This window comes from Bombina bombina, chromosome 6, assembly GCF_027579735.1.
Source record: "Bombina bombina isolate aBomBom1 chromosome 6, aBomBom1.pri, whole genome shotgun sequence".
In the NCBI taxonomy this organism is placed as follows: domain Eukaryota; kingdom Metazoa; phylum Chordata; class Amphibia; order Anura; family Bombinatoridae; genus Bombina; species Bombina bombina.
The window spans coordinates 178,966,808-178,985,429 of NC_069504.1; the positions used below are offsets into that span (position 1 = coordinate 178,966,808).

Below are 18,622 nucleotides of genomic sequence, written 5' to 3' on the forward strand. Positions count from 1 at the left end.
GCGAAACCCATGCTTACTCATATAGTCTATTTAAAAAGAATGCATATTGTAGCATTATAGAGCAAAGACTAGAAAAAAATCAGAAAAAAAATCAGAAAAACGGCAGTATGGTGGCCTGGGATCAGTTCCGACATTGCAAGCCACGTGTCAAAATATGCCTTTTGCCGGGAATTCAGCCTACTCAGAGAAGGGAGCCCTTAATTTCTACTCCGCTGCCTGCAGGCCCATGGCAGAAAATAGCTGCTGATTTGTGCAAACTGCACGGGAAAAAGTACCTGGTTGTGATTGACTACTATTCCAGTTATTTCAAGATTGCACCCTTGAATGAGATCACCAGTCAAGCCGTTATTACTCGTCTCAAGAGCTTATTAACCCAGTGGGGCATACTAATGGAGTCAGTGAGTGATAACGGAATGCAGTTTGCTTCCATGGAGTTCAGTTCTTTTAGCAGTAAATATGATTTTGTCCATTCTACATCAAGTCCACATTACCCACAGGCCAATGGAATGGCTGAAAGGGCAGTTTAAACAACAAAGTGAGGCCCCTGTAGGAGCTGAATGTGGGGCAAAGTGTCAGAGTTAAACTGGATGATGAGAAGAAATGGAAGACGCCTGCTACTGTAATTGGATGCTCTCCAGAACTAAGGTCTCATGTAGTCCTTACTGATGGAGGGACAGTCACACGTCAAAATAGAAGACATCTTCAGCCAGTACCTGAAAGTTTGGGATTAGATGCCTCAGAGCCACCACTGGTGGGATCCCCTGTCAAGTGGAAGAGTGGTGAAACAACCAGCCCGATATAAGAGGACAGTTCATGTAAAATGACGTCAAGTGGAAGAGTGGTGAAAAAACTAGCCCGGTATTGGGATTAGCACTAGTTACAGCAGTGACCGGAAGAATGGTCAGAATAATCCCATGGTCACTGTGGACTAGGGTAGTCTACCCCGATGTTCGAGTCAGGATTGTATTTCTTGTTGGGGGCGTGGCTTATAGCCATTGTTGTCTGTGTCGCAGTTACCAAGTTAGATGTGTTGTACAAGCTGTATACTTCTATGCTCTGCAATATAATGTACCTTCTATGATGTGTCCTGCATCTCATGACATGAATTGTGGGCCTAATTCAGGGTATTTACAGGAAATATTTTTTTATTTGCTACATCCAAAAGAAGTAATTTCAAAATGTATGACACTTTCTGTTTTGTTTCTTATTGTAAGTGAGCTTTCTATCGGTTACACACAACCTTGCATTTTCTGTTAGCAGACCACCCTTAGTATTTGTGGGCCCCCTAGATCAGCACCCTTGTTACTTAACACCAGATTGACAAAGTGGGATTCCCCAAAGTGTGGTGTCCCACTTGCCCCTGCCCAAACATATATGTACCTCATTTAAACATGTTACAGTCCTAGCACTAAATACTGCTGATGCTATGAATAAGAGTTAGCAAAAAATATTTATATACTCAGTTGGTGCAGAAGATCTAGATATACCTAACACCTGGCCATCAGTATTTTAAAGGCAATTTTTACCATGGGAACTGTATATCTCATTAAAGGAAGTTCGCTTATATGGTTTCAGTGAGAGTGCATGAACACTTCAAATATAAGATCTGTATCTTTCAAAGGAGTGTTCCCTACATTTCTATATGTGGAGAGACACATATTACACTATAGTGCTCAATAAATAATAATAAATAATAAAAAATAATTAATAATATGCATTAAAATTGTTACAAGAGTTTTGGTTACGAACATTATTAAATGTACCCGACTAGAGAAAGAAATAACGATGGCACTACATAGGCAGTTGCCCTAGGTAATTTATAAGCAGTAAGCCTTGATATAAGGCAAATTGTCAGTTAATTATTGGGTGGGTGCTGTACACTATATAGAAATACTTTTCAAAGAAGATTCAGTACAAGACTGAAAAGAAGTGTACATATATAGCACTCAACAAGCCTGTGTCAAAACACTAGATTAAGTGAAAGCTATAATGAATAGCAGAATAACCATGTATAGGGTGTAAGTCTGGTTCAAGTCGTTTAAAACTTGACTTTTATTGATAAAATACACATAAAACTAGAGACTAGAACATACCCATGGAGAATATAATTTTTTCCACTTTTAGTACCCATACCAATTTCTGATCATACAATCCTGAGTGATAAATAGTCATTCATTTAAAGGTGTCTGAATTACACAGATATATTGAGAGTCTTCCCACGGACACTATCTTTTTTCTAGACCTGCCGTCACTGTGTTTTTAACATTTAGAGAAGTGTGTTTTTCCTTTATTTTATGTGTATTTTATCAATAAAAGTTAAGTTTTAAACGACTTGAACCAGACTTACACCCTATACATGGTTATATCAGTCTTGTATTGAATCTTCTTTGAAAACTATTAAATGTACATTGACAAATATAGCAAAATTCATATTTGAATTATAGAGGAAATGAAAGTATTTAATGCACACAATATAAATGGTATTTATTATACAATTTAATTTCAAAATATAAACTGAAAAAGAATTACAAAAACAACAAAATATAAAGTGTATTAAAGTGGTGAATTAGATGAAAATAAGTATTTTCTGGTGTGTCTGAAGTTCTCTCAGGTTTCATCGTGTTGCCTAAGCATTTCACCCCTGCAGGTCTTGCTGTTTTATCTTGTCAAATGTATGCCGGCAAGTTTGTCTCAAATTTTGCACTACACTAATAGAAAATGACATGTATGCAAAAAACAGAAGGGAATATGGGTTAAAGGGAGAATGTACCATAAAATAGATTTCAATGACTTGTTATAACAGCTATGAAGTTTAAAATGTATGGGTAATTGTTCCTTTATGCTTATTTTATGAAATAGCTTTTCTGCTAAATGAAACCACCACCCAATAAATGACTACAGTATACAAAAGAAGTGAGTACACCCCTGGGCAATATCACTTAAATATCCAATTATTCAAAATTGTATCACCTCTCAATAATTGTAGACAAGTAGAGTATTTCCTTTTATGAACTATCAAAAACTAATACGTTAGATAGATTATATTTAAAAAAAACAGGCCCCAAAGTAGAAACCTAATGCAACAAAAGTGATTACACCTGTGGTCACTGACACACAAGTTAGATCACTGAAACAAAATTGAGTACACCTGCAATTTTCAATTAGCCTAATTGCATGAACATAGTTGCCAGAACATTATCATTTTTGGACCAATGGGCTGTGTCTATGTGCAAGTTTGCATCATTGCTCCACATGGAAAAGAATTGCCCGAGGAATTGAAAAATCTGATTGTGAGACTTCACAAAGATGGAAAATGATACAGGAAGATTGGTGATCAACTAAAAATCTGTCAAAATGCAGTTACAGTAGTAATTAGGAGGTATAGAATGATACACAGTGCTAAAAATCAGAGCCGCAGTGGCTGTCCTCCTAAAATGATGCCATGGACAGTGTGCTACTTGCACAATCTAGCTCTGAAAAACAGGCAAGTGCTTCAGATTTGGCTGAGGGATTATCGATAGAAATTGGAGCTTCTGTGACAATTTAGACAGTAATAAGGACATTGCATAATGTCAACGTCTATGGACAGCATCCAAGAAAAAAACCTTGCTTGGTCTTCGTCACAAAACTGCAAGATTAAACTTTGCTAAACAACATGAAAAGCCTGATGAATAGTAGGAGAACATTATTTGGTAAGATAACCAAGACCAAGTTAAAAAAATTTGGCTCAGATGAGGTGCAGCATGTTTGGTGTGAACCTGGTTAGGATTATTACAGTGACTGCTTAGTCCCAACAGTGAATCCCGGAGGTGGGAGTGTGACAATATGGGGCTGCATGACTGCAAAAGATGTTGGGGAGATGACATTTATAGATGACACCATGAATGCCTGCAATATACCAAAATACTGGCTGACAAGATGACTCCCAGTCTCCAGAATATTGGCAGAGGATGAATATTCCAGCATGATAACTATCCAAAGTACACTGCCAATATTTCAAATGAGTTTCTAAAGGAGAAAACAGTGAAAACTATGACTTGGCCAAGTATGTCGCCTGACTTAAATCCAATAGAAAACCTTTATTATTATTATTATCGGTTATTTGTAGAGCGTCAACATGTTCTGCTGCACTATAAATGCAGAGTACAACAAAACAATTATAGGGATCAAATGGGTAGAGGGCCCTGCCAAGAGTTGCACTGTTGTAGTCAACTCTTAAGAAGGTGATCTACAAACAGCTGGACTCTTAGGCTTACATGCTAATGGGGTTCAGGGGATAGCAATGGAGGAGAGGAACTGGTATAAAGAAAGGTTAGCATAGGTTGTATGCATTCCTGAACAGTAGAGTCTTTAGGGAGTGCTTGAAGCTTTCAAAACTAGGGGACAATCTTGTGGAGTGAGGCAGAGAGTTCCACAAAATAGGAGCCAGTCTAGAGAAGTCCTGTAAACGGGAGTGTGATGAGGTAACAAGAGAGGAGGAGAGTAGGAGGTCATGAGCATACTGAAGGGAACGGGAGGGAGAGTATCTGGAGACAAGGGCCTCTATTTATCAAGGTCTGGTGGACCTGATCCGACACTGCGGATCAGGTCTGCCAGACATCGCTGAAAACGGCGAGCAATACGCTCGCCATATTCAGCATTGCACAAGCAGCTCACAAGAGCTGCTGGTGCAACGCCGCCCCCTGCAGACTCGCGGCCAATACGTACGGAGCTTGATAAATATGGGCCTATGTCTGAGATATAGGGGGGAGCAGTGCAGTTGAGTGCTTTGTATGTCAGAGTGAGAATTTTGTGTTTGATCCTAGAGGCAAGAGGAAGCCACTGAAGGGATTGGCAGAGAGGTGCATCAGATGAAGAGCGCCGTGTAAGGAAGATGAGCCTGGCAGAGGCATTCATTATGGATTTTAAAGGAGCTAGATGGCAGGTGGGGAGACCAGAGAGGACAGAGTTGCAGTAATTGAGGCAGGAAAGGATGAGAGAGTGGATTAAAATCTTAGTTGTGTCTTGTGTAAGAAAGTGTCTAATTTTAGAGAGGTTTTTAAGGTGGAAGCGGCAGGCTTTAGCCAAGGACTGAATGTGAGGAGTGAAAGAAATATCTGAGTCAAATGTGACCCTGAGACATCGGGCATGCGGGGTAGGGGTAATGATGGAGTTGTCAACAGTTATAGAGAGATTCGGGTGGAGATTTTGGAAGAAGGGAGGAAAATAAGGAGCTCAGTTTTGGAGAGATTTAGCTTGAGGTAGTGAGAGGACATCCAGGAAGAGATGTGAGAAAGACAGTTAGTGACACGGGTTAGAAAGGAAGGAGATAGGTCTGGTGTAGAGAAGTAGATTTGGGTGTAGTCGGCATACAAATGATATTGGAAACCATGGGACTTTATTAGAGAACCTAGTGATGGCGTGTAGATTGAGAAGAGAAGGGGACCGAGGACAGAGCCTTGCGGTACTCCAACAGAAAGTGGTGACGGGGCAGAGGAGGCCCCAGAGAAGGCTACACTAAAGGTACGGTTTGACAGGTAGGAAGAGACCCACGGGGGGGGGGTCACAGATGCCGAAGGATTGGAAGGTTTGGAGCAAAAGAGGGTGGTCAACAGTGTCAAAGGCTGTGGACAGATCAAGGAGGATAAGCAGAGAGAAGTGACCTTTTGATTTTGCTGTAAGTAGGTCGTTGGTAACCTTAACAATTGCTGTCTCTGTGGAGTGATGGGGATGAAATCCAGATTGCAGTGGGTCAAGGAGGGAGTTTAATGTAAGGAAATGGGATAGGCGTGCATATACTAGTTTTTCGAGAAGCTTTATGGCAAGAGGGAGGAGGGAAATATGGTGGTAGTTGGATGGAGTGGTTGGATCAAGGGAAGGGTTTTTGAGGATAGGTGTGACCAGTGCATGTTTCAGAGATGAGGGAAATATATTGGTGCGGAGGGAGAGGTTGAAAATGTGTGTGAGTATAGAGGTACGAGGAAGCAGAGAGGGAGGGGAGTAGCTGTGAGGGGATAGGGTCAAGGGGACAGGTAGTGAGGTGAGAGCGCAGTATAAGTGCCGAAACTTTTTCCTCAGTAACAGGGGAGAATGAGCTAAGTTTCAGGTTATGCGGGTTGTGGTTGATTGAGAGCATTTGAGGGGGTAAGAGAATGGAATTATGCTGAGAACTGATTTAGTTTCTGATGGAATTTTGTTAATGAAGTGGCTGGCAAAGTCTTGAGCTGACAGTGAAGTTGTATTAGGAGGTGGGGGAGGGCGGAGAAGAGTATTGAAAGTGGAGAACAGACGTTTTGGGTTTGAAGAAAGATTAGCGATAAGAGTAGATAAGTTATGTTGCTTATGGAGATTAAGGGAAGAATAGTAGGAATTCAAGATGAATTTGTAATGAAGAAAATCAGCTGAACTCCGAGATTTTCTCCAGTGCCGCTCAGCAGTACGGGAACATCTGCGTAGGTACTGTGTCAGAGGAATATGCCAGGGCTGAGGATGAGTGTGTGATATCCGAGCTATGGTAAGAGGGGCCAGATTGTCAAGGACGGATGTAAGGGTGGAATTATAGTTGCAGATAGATTGGTCAGGGCAGGAAAAGGAGGAGAAGGATGAGATGAGAGGTTTGAGAGAATTAGCAAGCTGTTGCTGATCTAATGACATACCTTTACCTTTAGGGTATTTTAAAGAGAAAGGTAATAGGCCTCAATATTTGCTGGAGGGGTTGTGTTCCATTTATTAAAGGTCTTGCGGACCTGATCTGACAGTGCGGATCAGGTCCACAAGACCTCGCTGAATGTGGAGAGCAATACGCTCTCCGTATTCAGCATTGCACCAGCAGCTCACAAGCCGCCAGCAGGGAGGTGTCAATCAACCAGATCGTACTCGATCGGGTTGAATTGTGGCGATTCCTGTCCGCCTGTTAAGAGCAAGCAGACAGGGTTATGGAGCAGCGGTCTTCAGACCGCTGCTTCATAACTGCTGTTTCTGGCGAGTCTGAAGACTCTCCAGAAACACGAGCCCACAAGCTCCATTCGGAGCTTGATAAATGGGCCTCATTGTCTGTTAAAACTTATCTGAAGGATGGTAGAACATCTCTCCAGAAATTTGTATGACACTGGTATCCTCCATGCGAGGAGGATTGAGTCAGTTATCAAAATTAAAGGTGGACATACAAAGTATTGAAAAAATAACATTTTTGAATCTCAGTAATGAAAGGTGTACTGACTTTTGTTGCATTGAGTTCCTGCTGTGTGGCTGGTAATTTTAATATAGAAAATCTAAACTTTTTAATTTTACATAAGAGAAAATACCCTAGTGTAAAACTTAGAAATAATGCAGTTACTGTAAGGTGATACAATTTTGAATCATTTGACATTTAAGTTATATTGCACTGGGGTCTACTCACTTCTGTTGTATACTGTATATTGCAAGTGGAGAGATTTTTATTGCTCCAGCTTGCACACTAACTCCGCTAGATGTAAGCTTTTTGCGCACTTCAGTTATCTCTCATATTACATGTTAAAAAGTAAAACGTTTTTGCTCGCATGTTAAAACAATACACTCAAAAAGCCGGTTACAATATTGCAACCTTGTTAATGTATTCTCCCATATTAGTCAATAGAGCAAGAAAAGTGGTAAAAAAACACCCTACTTGGGCGCAATTCCAATCACATACGCTCATGTGCGCTAACCGACATGAAAATATGAATATTTCACATTCCAATGTTTTTCACAAAGCAGAATATGTTCTATTTATTCATAAATACATATTTCCACATATATCTGATGGTATTTTGGTACAATAAATCAGTGTTTTTCAACCAGTGTGCCGTGGCACACTAGTGTGCCGTGAGAGATCCTCAGGTGTGCCACGGCATACTGACAACAGTGTGACATATTTTTTTAACTTTGCTTGTTTTTTACTCCCAGTGCAGGAGTAGTTTGTAGGAGGCATGGCATAACAGCACAATACATAAAGTATGTGTGTGTTTGTGTGTATGTGTATATATGTATGCTGTATTAGGCTACAATGTGTGATTTTTTTAACATTTTGGGATGGTGGTGTGCCACAGGATTTTTTAATGTAAAAAAAGTGTGCCACAGTAAAAAAAAGGTTAAAAATCACTGCAATAAATATCTATACACATATATATATATATATATATATTTACATACATACATTATTTTTATATATAGGAATATCTCATTTTAAATACTTAGAACATATTCCCCTATGTGAAGAACATTGGAATGTGAAATATTTACAGTAAATACACAGTACACTTTATTAAATATGAATATTGCATAAAGATACTTTTACATGTTTTCATTTACTTGACTGTAAAGGGCTCCAATGCACTTATATATATGTCTAGATATGTATACGTACGTAGTAATGTGTTTATATGTATATATATATATATATATATATGTCTGTAAATACATATGATCACATATAAATACATACCTACACACATATAATTATATGTATATATATTATTTGAGAGTAACAGTTAACCAGAGCTCTTAAATTGCGCTCAAGAGATCGCATTTACTTTCAACATCCAATGCACGCAAGCAGCCATGATAAACCCGTTATCACTCGCGCGTAACTGTTAGCGTGCCACTAAAAATGTGTATTGTCCTGTAAGTGAAGAGCTTTGGAATGTGAAATATGTACAGTAAATATACAGCAAAAAACATAAGTACTTAAATACAAATGTAAACACATCAATACATATATATATATATATATATATATATATATATAAACATACACACACACACATATATACTGTATATATATATATATACAGCAAAAAACATAAGTACTTAAATACAAATGTAAACACATCAATACATATATATATATATATATATATATATATACATACACACACATATATATACACACACACACACACTGTATATATACTGTATATATATATATATATATATATATATATATATGGTAAAGCACTTTACAGACCTTTTACTATATATCTTTGAGCCCTTATACCTTTTTTATTAATTTTTTTAACTATTTTTTTATCAGATAGTGTAAATATCAGTGCAACTGTACTTTTACATGTGTTTATGTTGTGTTCAGTGCAACTTTTTTCTTCCCCTACCCTTTTCAGGAGCTCTGAAGTCACGCTAACCTGACGCATGTAAATTGCGATTGTGCTCAAGCTAACGCATTTGCTTTCACCTCGTAATACGCTGGCTATTTCCGTCCCCCGCAAAAAGCAAAGAAATTCCTATATAGCTTGTGTGCTACAGTTTGTCCGCCACTTGTAATCTAGCCCTAGTATACGCTAAACAATTAGATTTGTATTTGCTTAAAAAAAAATGTTATCATCAATGTGGGTGTTCCAACATTTTACTTCATGCAAGAACACTCTGGCCTTTGAACATGTATAATACTGTAAAAAAATTTAAGTTATGTCAACCAATCAGTCAGATCAAATATACAGATACTACATATGTACTTGAGATATCTATTTTGTAACTTATCAGTAAAGTAAGAGCCAAAATTTGTGATAATTTACCATAAAAAAACAATACTAAATAGTTGGACAGCACAATCATACTTCATGTTTGGGAAGAATGCACAGGCATTAACGAAAGATTTACTGAGGGGAAAACACTTTTTAGAATATTGTACATTCACAAGTGCCTGTTGAAAAGCAATAGAGATAATTATAAGCTCTGGAACCCTATACTTAGTGCATGCCTTCCTCATTTTCAACATGTATTACACAATATAAATTGTTTTTTAAAGTGACACTAGACATTAAGGGTCAGATTACAAGTGGCGTGTGCGATAAGGGGTTTATTGCGGGTGTTTTCTCACATCGGTTTTTCTGCTGGTATTACAAGTTCAAAGTAAACACGATTACCCTCAAGCGATTTTCGCTAGAATGATTACGTGTCCTCAGAGCTCTGGTTAATTGTTTTGCGCAACAAAAAAGTGTTACAAAACACATCAAAATTAAAGTACAGTTGCACTCATAATAAAGCAATCTAATAAAAAATATTTTAAAAAATATTGCACAAAAAAAGTTATAAGGGCTCAAAGATATGAGATCTCAGGTGTTAGGGGGGAAAAAGCATGCAAAGGGCTTTATCATTGAGATACAAACATATATGTCTAATGATGTATATGTGTGTGTGTATATATATATATATATATATATATATATATATATTTATATATGTGCACTTATGTATTTATATGTGTATATATGTATTTACAGATATATATACACATATAAATACATATGTACACACATATAGACATATACATAAGTGCATTGGAGCCCTTTGCATTTAAGTAGATGAAAACATGTAAAACAGATTTATCTAATGTTCATATTTAATAGTGTTATACTGTGTATTTACTGTAAATATTTCACATTCCAATGTTCTGCACATTGCAAAATATGTATTATAAATTGTATTTATAAACAGATATTCATATATATATATATCTGTATATATCTATACCTACATACTGTATATATAATCTGCAGGTTTAAGTTATGGGTAATGCCACTGAGAGCCATTTGGTTAATTTTAAGGCAGATTTATTATGATTATCCTTAAAATAAATACTCTAGTTGTCAGTGGTATTTGTTTTTAAAGCTGCAGATTTTTTATTTTCTTTATGCTAAGTTGATGATGTTAAATGACCAGTCAACACAGTAGATTTGCATAATCAACAAATGCAAGAAAACAAGACAATGCAATAGCACTTAGTCTGAACTTCAAATGAGTAGTAGATTTTTTTCTGAAAATGTTAAAAGTTATGTCTTTTTACACTCCCCCTGTACCATGTGACAGCCACCAGCCATTCACAAATGCATACACGTACCATGTGACAGCCATCAGCCATTCACAAATGCATAAATAATTATTCTTGCACATACTCAGTAGGAGCTGGGGACTCAAAACGTTTAAATATAAAAAGACTGTGCACATTTTGTTAATGGAAGTAAATTGGAAAGTTGTTAAAAATGGCATGTTCTATCTGAATAATGAAAGTTTAATTTGATTGAGTGTCCCTTTAAGTCATATACTTGTCACCTGCTGACTTGCTATAGTTAGGACTTAAAAATATATAGCAACTCCCATGTATGGTTAGAATTACTTTAGTTCTTAGAGGTATATTTAACAATGTACGAGTGGACATGATACAATGTAGCGTATCATGTCTGCCGCACATCGATAAATGCCGATAAGATACGCTGTCGACATTTATCACTGCACCAGCAGTTCTTATGAACTGCTGGTGCTATGCCGCCCCCTGCAGATTTGCGGGCCAATCGGCCTCTAGCAGGGGGTGTCAATCAACTCGATCGTATTCTTTAGACCGCTGCTTCATGACTTCTGTTTCTGGCGAGCCTTCAACACGGGGCCATACGGAGCTTGATAAATTGACCCTTTAGTGTCTAATCATTTTATACCCGAGATTTTACTATAATAAGGTTTAAACAAAAAGATTATACAGATTTATACAAATAAACATGCAAAACATAAAAGCCCATATTAGGCCAGATTACGAGTGAAGCGCAATTGTTTCACACGAGCGATATCAGGGTTTCGCATTCGTCTGTGCACTCGTATTGCAAGTACAGACATTTATACACATATAAACACATAATTACATATTTACACATATATAGACATATATATAAGTGCATTGGAGCCCTTTGCTGTTAAGTAGATGAAAACATGTAAAAACATATTTATGCAATATTCATATTTAATCATTAAGGTGCATCAAACATTGTAACACAATTCTTCACCAAAACTCGTATTTTACCAAAAACGTAAAATTTGTATGTAAATTACACAGTAATAAATCGTATAAAACATGCACAATGTAAATCATAATTTTAGTAAACTGGATGCGCAAAAATCAATTAGAAATGTGTACTTATAAGAACAAATTATAAAGCGTATTTGTTTTTTCGTAAAATTAGCTGAACATGGGCATTCCATGGGTGTATATGAAATTGTTTCTCTAATCCCAGCGTAATTCTGCATAGATATTCGCATTACAGATATCACAGTTTTTTCTCACCAACTAAAAAGTGGCAAGCTTTTCATAAAATACTCCAAATCCTTAATACCCTTATAGAAACACACATGCAAACGAAAATATAGGCAAATGTAAGAAGCTATACGCAGAAAGCAATGTATTGTGATTAATATTGGCTGCAGGATTTAATTTTGAAAGTGTGCCCCCCTGCTAACCACTATATGGAGTGAACTGTCCCTATCCAGCGAGCTCCATTACTTTCAATAGGAGCTATCTTGCCTCTCACAGGGACTGCCCCTTTTATTAGACTTGTGCGCGGCAAAAATTTTTTGTTTTGGATCGATTCGGATGTTTTCAAATTTCGTTTTTGGATCGATTCGAATTCGGATACATTCGAATGCATTCGTTTCGGATTCGTTCGGATTCATTCGGATTCGAATAAATTTGGATGTATTCGGATGTATTCGATTCGGAAGTTCGGTATGTGTTAGGTGGGATGTGCTGTGTAAATTAGACTAGTATTATGTACTGTAATATTAGGTGTAACCCATAGCAGAGTGATATAATCTAATATACAGTACAATACTAGTGTAATTGTGATTAGTCCATGGCCATCCGAATGTTAAGAATAAATCCGAACTAATTCGGATTTATTTGTTAGATTTGGTGCTACGGTAATTCGGAAATTCGAATCAATCCGAATCTCCGAATTTGACAAATTCGTCCAAATTTAAATTTGGAACGAAACGAAATGCACATGTCTACCTTTTATAAGATTATTCCACCAGGGCAGCCCCTGCAAGGAAAACCACATCTGACCTGGCGAGGTTTAGATAATCGAGCCCACAGAGAGCTGTAAAATTTTGCAGGCATCAAATGAATTCTATTAGGGAGATAATATCAAACTTTTATAGTTCATCACACTTTCATGGTAACTAAACTTAAAGAAATATAATATTTGGACATAGCAATGTAGTATGTGGACATAGCAATTTCCATAAAAAATTTAAAATCTGTGTATACATTTCAGTGTATGATTTTCATTTTATATATTATATGTTCCAAATTTATAAGAAAGGTTATCTACTAGACATTGCTTGGCTGCTCTTTTTGATCTGTGTTTTTCAATAGTTCTTGTATTTGCAAAATACTTAAATAACAAACAAATGGGTTTTATTGCATGTTGTGTTTTTCATTATTTAGTTTCAATAAGAATCACTTCACTGAATGAATTTTACAGGTCAACAAATATATAGTAAAATAATGGTAAGAACATTCTTGCTCATAAAAATCAACTTTATTGTGTTTTTCACTTGAACTGTGACTACAGTTACCAAATTCCTCTTGTTAATTAGTTTGCATTCAGCAATTATTTCTTAAAATAACTTTATTTCCATAGCTTACCTCATCAAATTTATTTAGGTTGTTTGATAGAAGACTTACAAGTTGGCCTGTACTTATTTTATCCAAAACTTTGCTTGAAAGTTTTAATGTCTGCAACAACAAAAACAAGACACACATATATTAACTGTAAACTTGTTTTTTTCTTTGCTTTCTAGAGATCATTACCAACAGGGCATTTAATTAAACACACATTTAGAAAGTAGTTGTACACATTATGTGTTTTTATGGTTATATTTTTTTGTCAATTTGTTAACCCTAATTAAAAATGTAGTGGTTTCTTTGCAATCATATTTTTCTTTTAATTCTGAATAAATTGTGCATATTACATTTATGTATCATATTGAGCTTATTTTGTTTAAACATACTTTAAACAAAATATAAGTGCCTTTTATGTTTTTTATCTAATTTTTATAATCATTTGTTATAATTTAAATTGACATGAAAGTCATTACCATTTTATCAACACCATGCACATGCAGCTGGATCTGATTGGTAGGTTTGTTCTAATGCATAGGAAATGTAGGCTTTCTAACATATAGGAAACGTAATATTATTACATATCATAGTGCACTAACAATATGATATTGCTTCAGAAAACTGAGAGAGAGCTGTGCTGCCGCTTAACATTTTCAGCATTTCTGTAAGATTCTTCTCAATCATACCTCCCAAAAGTTCCCAGACTTCCAGGACATTCATTTGCATTCTGTGGGTGGGGTAGGCAAAGCTAGGTGAGATGAAGACAGAATCAGGGTTGTACAGGGCATGGATAGCCAGTGTCCACAATTAACCCTAACTATGATCCTTTCTTAAAGATATTAACTTGGTCCCACAGCAATTATTTCTAGGCACAATTCCCCAGCACTGTTAGCCCCATGAATAACATGTCAGCTCCTTAAGATATCCCTAAAAGCCATGTGTCACTCCTACAGGTCCCTCCAATCAAATGTATACCCTTATAAATATCCCCCACTGGCAAAGTCCCATATACACAATCCCCTTCCTCTTTATAATTGTCATGCCGCGCCGCTCTAGCCGTTGCTAGGGGTGCAGGGTCTTCTTGCCTGCTCGTTGCCAGGGGCCTGTTGTTGGGTCCCGGAGCCGTGGATCGCTGACGTCATCACCGCACGCTCCTCTCCAGTCCTGATGCCTGGGCGTGAATCATGCGCCTATTTAAATTCCTTCTTCACGATCTATCACTGCCCAAGTATAGGTGTTACTTCCTGGGAGTGATAAATCATTTTGTCTTATTGCCTTGCTGCTGCTGAACTCTGCCTGTCTGACTACTCTACCTGTTTAACCCCTAAATTGCTGGACTGATATATTGCTGCTGAACTCTGCCTGTCTGACTACTCTACCTATTTAAGCCCTAAATTGCTGGACTGATATGTTGCTGCTGAACCCTGCCTGTCTGACTACTCTACTTCTTAACCCCTGTTATTCTGGATTGCTTTACCGTTGCCAAACCCTGCCTGCCTGACCTTTCTAGTGGTGTGCCCTTGGACTGCTTTACCGTTGCCAAACCCTGCCTGCCTGACCATTCTAGTGGTTTTACGTTGGACTGCTTTACTGTTGCCGAATCCTGCCTGTCTGACCATTCCAGTGATTTGCCTTGCCCTGTTCTGCCGTTGCCACTGGGGACTGTCCTGCCTGTGGTGAGTGCCGCTCTCCTCATCTTACTAACTTTCTCTGCTCTGGGATATTCCCTATCATTCCTGCTCGACACCGGGATAACAAGACTACTGGCCGAGTTCAGTCTGATAGAGGGGTATCCCACGAGCATTACAATAATCACCTCTAATTAATTTTTATATCTTAAGTGTTTCTCCATTAGTAACGCCCCACACCAGGACATCTTCCCATCACAAATACCCTGCTACTAAATCTACTCCCTTATCATTCTCCCCATCACATCAGTGGAGTTGAGATATGGGCCCATCTTTATTTTTATTTATAGCGGTTAATAGAGGTGATGGGCTATTGGGTCAGGTGCAGATAGGGTTATATGTAGTGGGAGATCATATGACTGAGGGTTAAAGGGACATAGAACAAGTTGCAATAGAGACAAAATATAATAATATGTACTTAACCTCCAAATATATACTGCAGTGCCATTAACCCTTTCTTTTAAGCTGCTGAATTGTACAGCTCTAACTCGACCCCCCTCCACACACACACACACAATTCCTTCTATGGCTGTATCTATGTCTAACTTGGTAGTATGCACAACTTTAAAACTCATTATCTGCTGGAGCATGCCTAGAAGCAAATAAGATGTGAACTCAGTTGAAATACATTGCCTGTGTTTCTGATGCTAAACACTGATAAGGGGGGTGCATCAGACTACTCCAGACAGCATGGCTATGTAACTAATTTTGCTTATTTTTGAAAATTATTTTAAAATATTTGCAAGCAATTTTTAAACATTTTTTATGCAAACTATTTTTTACTTAATTAGCCCTTTTAGGGTATGCACAGATCTCATGTTTTATGGCACTTTATATTTTGTTGGGGATAAACCCAATTCAAAGAGTCATCACACTTGTACGATTACTTTTAGCAGTTGTCAGAAATGGGTCAGCAGGACCAGGGCTGTCACACATTCTAGTTTCAGTCACAAGGTACTATTATGTTCTAGGTGCTCCCTTACTAAGTAATAGCTGATGCAAAAGTTGCAGACTACCTTTATGCTGTGGCGCTGTCACTATCAGTAATAGTGTGGAAAGGAATTTGGCCATAGTTTTTCATACCATAAAAAAATATATACGTATATATATAATAGAAACTGAGTCCTAACCTTAGTAAGTGTTTATTTGCATTAAAAATAAATTCCATGAAAGGAACACTAAACCCAAATTTTTTCTTTCATGATTCAGATAGAGCTTTGCATTTTTTTTTTTATTTTATTTATTTATAACCGGCAACATAATCAAGATACAAAATCCACGCCATGCAAGGCCATATAAAATTTGTACAGAGAATCACATTCAAGTTTACAAAGCCAATTAAGCCAAAAACCTACTACTGTATAATAAGAGAATAAATAAAATTCAACATAAATGACCTTTTAGGATTATGAATTGTCTACAAATCACAATATTCTGATTATATTGATGTAATTCCACCATTTCTAACAATTTCTGAACCTGAGAGTATCTATTTAAGTAGGCGAGATAAGGAGGGAGGGGAAAGGAGAAAAGAAAAAGAAAAAAGGGGGAGCGTTTCTTTCTTCCTTTTTCTCCCTCTTTCCTTCTTCGGCCTCTATTTATCAAGGTTTGTCGGACCTGATCCAACAGTGCGGATCATATCCGACAGACCTCGCTGAATACGGCGAGCAATACGCTCGTCGTATTCAGCATTGCACCAGCAGCTCACAAGAGCTGCTGGTGCAACGCCGCCCCCCTGCAGACTCGCGGGTTGATTTCCGGCGATTTCCGGCGATGTCTGTCCGCCTGCTCAGAGCAGGCGGACAGGTTATGGAGCAGCAGTCTTTGTGACTGCTGCTTCATAACTGCTGTTTCTGGCGAGCCTGCAGGCTCGCCAGAAACACGGGCATCAAGCTCCATACGGAGCTTGATAAATATGCCCCTTCGTCTTTTGTCTAAGGACGGTATGTTACCAGGAACCAAGAAGAACAAGATCTGAATTCCTGAAGGGGTAAATTAAAAGATCTACTTCTGTAGGAGGAAGGGTTTTAATGAATGCTGACCATTTCAGGAAAAATTTCCTCACATCCTCCTCCTTATAAAGATTGGTATGAGTCTGTTCTATAATACATTGTTTCTTTAAACAATTCTTAATCTCTGGTATGCTAGGTATCGCTTTTTCTTTCCATTTCTTGAAAAGTAAATACCTGGTTGCAAGTATGGACAAACTGATTATTTTACTATTAGTCTCTTTTATGTCAGTCTGAAGAAACACTATGTGTCGTAGTGATAAGACCAGAGGAGAGACTCCCAATGTAGTTTTAAGTCAGTACTCTAATTTCAGCCAGAGGGATCTTTTCTTTGGACATTCCCAGATCATATGCACCAAATTTGCTGAGGGAAACTAACACTTGGGACATTTATTAAAATTAGAATTTCCATATCTAAAACTTTTGTCTGGCGTGTAATATGTCATGAAGAGTAATTTGGTATGTGATTCTCTCCATGAGGAAGAGAGCGTGGTTCGCATAACTTCAGAAATGGAATATTGAATTAGGGCAGGGTCAACATTACTTTGTGAAGTCATTAAGGCCCATTTAGAAGATAACTTCTCCAGGTTAAGAGGACTGTTCAGGGAGCTAAGAGTTTGATATACTGTAGAAAACGACATATGACCGTTCTTTACCAAGAGCAGCCAGTTTTCTAGGCTCCCGCAGGACCAGTTCCAGCCAAAGTCACTCGTTAATTTAAGTACAAAATGTCTTGCTTGTAAATAGGCAACTAAATCTTTTTGGAAGAGATTAAATTCTTCCTTAAGAGATCTAAAAGTTTTAATACACTTCCTCTCCATGGCTAACAGAAGGGAAATATTATCTAGGCCCATTTTGTGCCACCTCAAGAAGAGTGCCGACTGTAATCCCGCTGGGAATTGGGGATTTCCCATTAATGGCATAAATTTAGAAACCCTACCTTCTACAGCCAAAAGTTTACAAATTCGCCACCAGGCCTGCATCAGGTTAGCGATAGACCTACATTTTTCCAACCTCTCGAGGTAAAAAAACTACTATTACAATGGATTAGTGTTGTAGGAAGGAATGGATAAATCACATTTCTGTCTCAGTCATTATTTGTAAGATGGAAAAGACAAGAAGAAGGTGTCACAATAGTGCACAATCAGTGATATTTGGGTAATCACGCAATGACAAGTGCAAACTTACGATATCCAAAGCACTTGAGAAGTGCCACAGGTGCGGTCTGAACTCTTATAGCTGTTCAGCAAGCTATCCCCTCGCAATAGTTGCACTGCTTTTACCGCTGTTATCCTCCGATACAACTTCCAGCAAGGGATGAACAAAGGTGCATTCGTAGCTGAGATAGTATTAAAGTTGTTCAGCAAAGTCAATGCAAATAAAAAAAGCTTATGATGGCCGAATAGTAAAATCAACTGACATTTATTGTTGACAGAATATCACAACGCTTTTCCCGGTCCAACGACCATTTCATCAGGTATATACATATAACAGAAACATCACAGATTATAAACCACATTGCGGCG

At 37.7% G+C, this 18,622-nt stretch overlaps 1 protein-coding gene across 1 annotated transcript in view; it reads right to left on the bottom strand.

The window, feature by feature from the left end:
- CFTR (CF transmembrane conductance regulator) overlaps positions 1-18,622 on the bottom strand; it is a 345,866-nt gene that overhangs the window by 228,794 nt on the left and 98,450 nt on the right. Inside the window, exon 5 of the mRNA XM_053716685.1 lies at positions 13,424-13,513. Within this exon, the coding sequence (XP_053572660.1) occupies positions 13,424-13,513 (90 nt within the window). The remainder of the gene's footprint in view (positions 1-13,423; positions 13,514-18,622) is intronic.